This window comes from Sprattus sprattus (assembly GCF_963457725.1).
Source record: "Sprattus sprattus genome assembly, chromosome: 12".
Classification (NCBI taxonomy): Eukaryota; Metazoa; Chordata; class Actinopteri; order Clupeiformes; family Clupeidae; genus Sprattus; species Sprattus sprattus.
The window spans coordinates 4049270-4055125 of record NC_137910.1 but is presented as its reverse complement, the minus strand read 5'-3'; the positions used below and the strand labels follow the sequence as shown (position 1 = coordinate 4055125).

The 5856-nt window shown below is 43.9% G+C and overlaps 1 protein-coding gene across 1 annotated transcript in view; it reads right to left on the bottom strand.

Moving 5' to 3' along the window:
• Window positions 1-4827: 4827 nt before the first annotated feature.
• LOC308373370 (inactive pancreatic lipase-related protein 1-like) overlaps window positions 4828-5856 on the bottom strand; it is a gene marked incomplete at both ends in the record, with an annotated part of 15339 nt that continues 14310 nt past the window's right edge. Inside the window, one exon of the mRNA XM_080848852.1 lies at window positions 4828-4900. Within this exon, the coding sequence (XP_080704978.1) occupies window positions 4828-4900 (73 nt within the window). The remainder of the gene's footprint in view (window positions 4901-5856) is intronic.

Sequence of the window (5856 nt, the reverse complement as noted above, 5' to 3'; positions counted from 1 at the left end):
TGACATATTGTGGTCGATACTAGAAAGACTTTCTTGATGCAGCAGCCCAATCATTCTCTGGTTGTATTCTTGTAGCACAGACACAAGCTCTACGATGTCCAGGAGAGAAGTGGACCCATCTGGTGACCCCACCCACACACGTCTCCAGAAACCCTGCTTCAGAGGTGCTACCAATAGATAGCTGCTCAGGGTGAAGGGACCGCTCTGCCCTGAGGATCTGGTGTAGAGAATAAGATCAGTATACACAGTGGCGGTTTTAGGCACGGGCGACCCGGGCAGCCGCCCGGGGCGGCACTTTTTCATGACACGTGAGGGGCGGCACGAGCACTTAAAAAATAGTAATAATAATCTGGGCCGCGAAGCGCTTTTCTATTTCTATATATCATATCACTGCGTGAGGAATTGGCAAATTGGCGCCCCCTGCAGCTGCAGGCGCACCTGCTCGCTAAGAAGGTGCAGCGCAATCCTGGGTGAAAGGGGGAAAGAGAGAGGGGGCGGCGGGCAGTTCAGCTCTGGGTCTCCCAATAAACATTATAATTACCCTATACTTTTTGTTTTTCTGAATTGTGTGAAATGGCTTATAAAAATAGGTAATACAGAACGATTATGTGGTCACCAATGGCAAGGTTAATTGGTGGAAGGAGACCACTAACTGCATCAATTTATCCAACTGGTGAAGGTAATAGTGAGCAGAGTATAGATAGATAGTCAGATAGATATTTTATTCATCCCGAGGGAAATGTAATACATCTTTAACAGAGTAGTCTATTACATTATCGATAAAGCTATTGAAGGATGCTCGAGTGGACAAGGTAAAAATGTGTTTTATTTTCTCAAGTGTAGCCTAACCAATCCTATTACTGTAAGGCAACCAGCTAATGTTGAGCACCAACTGAGTTGTTTGCTAGCTAGCGTTAGCTAGCTGATTTGACCATAGGGTATGAACATGTTCATTCATCTGACACTAGGCTAATCCCGCTAGCCACAACTAACATAATGTAACAGCATACAGAGTACTAGTATAATCTTAATAATTAGCAGGTCGATAGCTAGCTGGTTAGACCACAGATTTCCTTTTGACACCACTAGACTAGCAAGCGTTAGCGAAATCCCATTAGCCACTATTAGCTAACTCAACTAACTATAATGCATGTTGAGTGCTTGCACAACATAACTTGCAAAGAGCTGGTGTTAGCTAACATTAATGCACATGATGTGTTGATTATCTAAAGTGTGTTATTTAAATGCTCTATTGAAAGAGTTGTGCAATTGAAAAGCATACAGAGTACTAGTATAATCTTAATAATTAACAGGTCGATAGCTAGCTGGTTAGACCATAGATTTCCTTTTGACACCACTAGACTAGCAAGCGTTGCACTTGCACAACATAACTTGCAGATGGCTGGTTAGCTAACATTAATGTAAATTATGTGTGCAATAATTCTCTTAAGTGTGTTATTCAAATGTTCTATTGAAGGATTTGTGCAAATTGATACATTTCATTTTTTCTTTCACTTATATTGTTATAATTGGAAAAAGTAAGATTTTTTTTTCGGGGGGGGGGGGGGGGGGGGGGCGCTCGGAGGGGATATCGCCCGGGGCGTAATTCCATGCAGAACCGCCACTGAGTATACAGCACCGAGCGTCCCAACATGAAGGATATGGCTCTGTGATGCTCTGCAGGTTAGACATCTCTGTATGTGTCCACGGGCCATGCAGTCAGTCCAACTCTGGACCTGCTTAAACTTAATGACCACCTGGTTTTCCCTGCCTCTTTGTCTGATCAAGGATGACAAACGCAATTTCAACCACTTACTGAACTCACTTGTTAAGCCTTAAAGTGAGTTTCTCTTATGTTATTACAGTCACAATGTGGAATATAGCTAAACCTAACTTGATGTGCAATGTTAGTGTATACGTGGAATCCCAATAGCGTGTGTATAATTCCGGGGAGGCAACAAATACAACGAGTAGGCCGTGATGTTTAAGAAGCGCCACTGCCATCTAGTGGCAATTTAGGGAATTCGTTTTCCTCGTAGATTTGTATTCAGGCGCAAGTATTGATGCACCTCCCTCCTTCATGAATGTACTGTCGTTTGCTTTAAAACTATGAGAGTCATCTGGTTTTGATCTAGCCTAATACCTCTATTGCGACAATGAATAGCTGAACTGAAAAAATAAGGACACAGAGTTAATCTTTCTTGCCTTGGGGCATGGCAATTCTAATGGTCCACCAAACCCCACCAATCTGTTTTCTAGTTCGCTTCGCTGTATATGGTGTGGGGCTGTTGGTCTGACCACTAGACTTGGTAAAACCAGTAAAGGCTTATTTGAAAATGCCATTTACACCAAGCATTCTGTGATATGATGGCCTGGTTGGAACCAACTTAGGACCAGTGTTATCGGTATCCTACTATCTCTAATCTCGGTAGGCCAGTCTGCAGACTTTCAGTGGTGATCAAATATCACATGCCTAATTGCAATAGTAGCCAACGGCAAAAAAAAAAATATGCCATTATGGTTTTCGGCGTAAATGGACGTGAGTTAATTTTTGGCAGTATCGGGGTCAACAATCGGTGAGACCAAATGCAAATGAGGAGGTGGATCAGCAAAACTAATTTTAGCACTTAAAGGCTACCACAACCGGAGCGAACTGCTTTGTAGGCTTTTCAACGGGAAGCCCGCAGTAGTAACACTAGCACAGCTTTACCTTACCATCCAGACCCTTAATTACCGCCAAACCTCAAGTACACTCGTTTATGATCCAACAATGTGAATATGAAACTAAACGCAACCACTTGTGAATCAATCATAGCGGGCGTGTGTGTTATTTTAACACAAGTGCCCACGAAGAGACACTCAACCCCGCGCAGTGCAGGTTTACTGTTTCATTTTTTACCTCTCGCAGAGATGTGTGTGTGCCGTGAAGTAGGAGGGCCAATGGGAACTTTCAGATCATGATGAACAGAACAATACCGGACGAGTTACCACGGCGATTTCAAGCGCATGAGTGGATGTCAGGTGAATTAGACATTTTACAGCATGCATGTGTTGCCGGCTGGATGGACCCAAAACAACTGGTCGAGTAGAATCAAACCACATGACCACACGCATACACCTCAGACAGAGGCCTACCATCTGAAAGTGTGGTTCATAACATTAGTGTTGTTAACCCATCGCATTTAACACTGATTAGCCCGTATAGAACATGGCTTTGAGAAATTGCATGACGCAACAGCTTTGTTATGGTTCTCTTGGAAACACTGAATGGATAATGAATGCTTTGTTAGTTAGTTAGATCGTAAATTCATCACAATAATGTAGTCCTAACCGAAGACCATTTGTTGGCCTACTCTGCTTTAGGCTCAAGCTCATGAAATGGCAAAGACCAAGCATTAAGGACATTTCCATCTCTTCCTTTCACATCATTCTACCGCTCCTTTTGAGCGAGACATTTAATTATATAGCGGCACCCAGGATAGCCTCCTTGAGGGCAAAGTGAGTAAAAAGGCGAGAGGCTCCCTATTGTCCACCGGGAAACTTTTCCATCTAACTTGCTCGCTTTCACGTCTTATCTCACCTCACTTTTGTGTGCCATCTTAAACGTCTGGCTTGTGGTGCCACTCCAACGCTAATGCTTTGACCTGTCTACCCAGTACAGCAAAAGCCAGCCTCCAGGCTATGGCATTCTGATCAAAATGAGACGCTGTCATTCGCAAATTCCCTCAGACAATCTCACTGTAATTACAGGAATTAGCGAGCTATTTTGTCATTAACCGTCGTACTGAATGGACTTGTGTGTGTGTGTGTGTGTGTGTGTGTGTGTGTGTGTGTGTGTGTGTGTGTGTGTGTGTGTTAGAGAGAGAGGGAGAGAAAGAGACGCATGTGAGAAAATGAAGTCTACGCTAATGTATGTATGTGCGCACGCGTTCACCCACCGACACACACTAAAATGCATGCACTACTTAATTCTGTGTTTAATGCTCTAATGTAGTTCGGCTGTGCGCCAGAGACTGCGTGACTTGTCTGATCTCCATTGTGTGGATCTGATGGAGGAGATGGGGAAACTTAAGTCAGCGTGAACACTAAACGCACTTTGTTAGCATCCTGATGAAAATGGCAGCTCGCCTATTCTTTCCGCAATATTTATGTGACATTGATTACAGGGTGAGTATTCCAATAAATGAATCCAAAACAATGACACGCAATCAGCGCTGGTGAAGGCAATGAAAGGCACGCGGACAGATTAATGAGAGCACGGGCGCGCACGAGAGCTCCCATTGAAATTACACATATATGTGACACATCAGGGCAGAATTTTGGCTAGGTTGGATTTTGGATGTCAGCGAAAGAAAAGACGGGGGGCATCTTAACATATAATTTAGCGGCAATTTGTGATTTTGTAACGACGCGAAAACACTCGCTCCGTCAACATAAATGAGAGCGATGATTAGCTTGTGACTGCCAAAGCAGAGGAGCGAGAGGCGAGGTGGCCTTTGTTCGGCAGCGGGGGAGTGGGTCTCTGGGATTTCACTTGTTCTGGAAGGCCCTTCATGATCGAACTTCGCGGTTTGCATGAAAATTATGAAGTAGCCGACTTTGTAGAGAAATATAACTTACCCAGGAATATGTGAAAATGGCACACGACGATAGAGAGACAGAACGATAGCAAGTGCGCAAGAGAGAAATTGCAAAGACAGAAAAAGCATCTTAGAGAAGGTACGAGAGAGAATTGGGTGTGTAGGCCTATGTCTGCGCGCGCGCGCGCCATAAATAAGCAAACACAGATAACAAGTGCGTGTGACATTTTTATTGATCTGTGATCTGTCACTGAGCTGCACATGGTGATAGGGTCTGAAGAACGTCCTCAAGCTGCGTCTGGTCTCCGCAGAACTCAAACCTGGCGTGAGGAAAAAGACGAGCAAGTATTATTTTGAGTCTCTTAATGTCCATTGTACATCTTTATGCTCATGTTGGGGCCCATTTGAATTTGATTTTTTGAAAGTGTGCGTTTGTGGATTGAAAAAAAAAACATAACAAAATTAGTTATCACAAAGCTGTGTGTGTGTGTGTGTGTGTGTGTGTGTGTGTGTGTGTGTGTGTGTGTTTGTGTGTGGGCGCGTGCGTGCGTGCGTGCGTGCATCATGTTCTTAAGAGTTCCTATAAATAGTTGGAACAGTTCTTGAATAGTTGGAGGTAAAGGATCCCTGAATAACATAATTAATTATCAGCGTCAGTGAACCAGACGTTCATGTGTGTTTTGTGCTCCATGGCCAATGTTTTATGTGACCGCTGAGAAATGAGGGCAGCGGAGCATTAACAGACCCAGAGATCTCATAGGGTGCACACAAACAGAGGCCACTGGTGAGGGAAGTGTCAACGATTCTGTTGTGATGCTATGTCTCCCTCCAGTGGCGAAAGCAGGACACTGCATGTTAGTGAGCCGGGTAATAATGACGTCCTCACCTTTACCATCTAGTACATGTATAACGCATTATGATCTAATAACTGTGTGGTATGGATGTGTTTTTTCTCAGATGGTCTCCAAAGTCATTATCCACTATTTTTAACACTTAGACCTGGGAATGTGTTTTTTTTTTACAGAGGCTATTGTTATGAGGTGACCCCACATCCCAGGTGACTTTCATACAGTCATATCTGTCAGAGTGGGACTCTCATGCCAGTCTGTTGTACATGATCATGCTGTGATACTGTCAGACAAGGCAAGTAGCAGATAGACAGACAGACAGACAGACAGATAGACAGACAGACAGACAGACAGACAGACAGACAGACAGACAGACAGACAGACAAGGCAGAGCAGGGAAGAAAAACAGAGAGTGAGACCGATCGAAA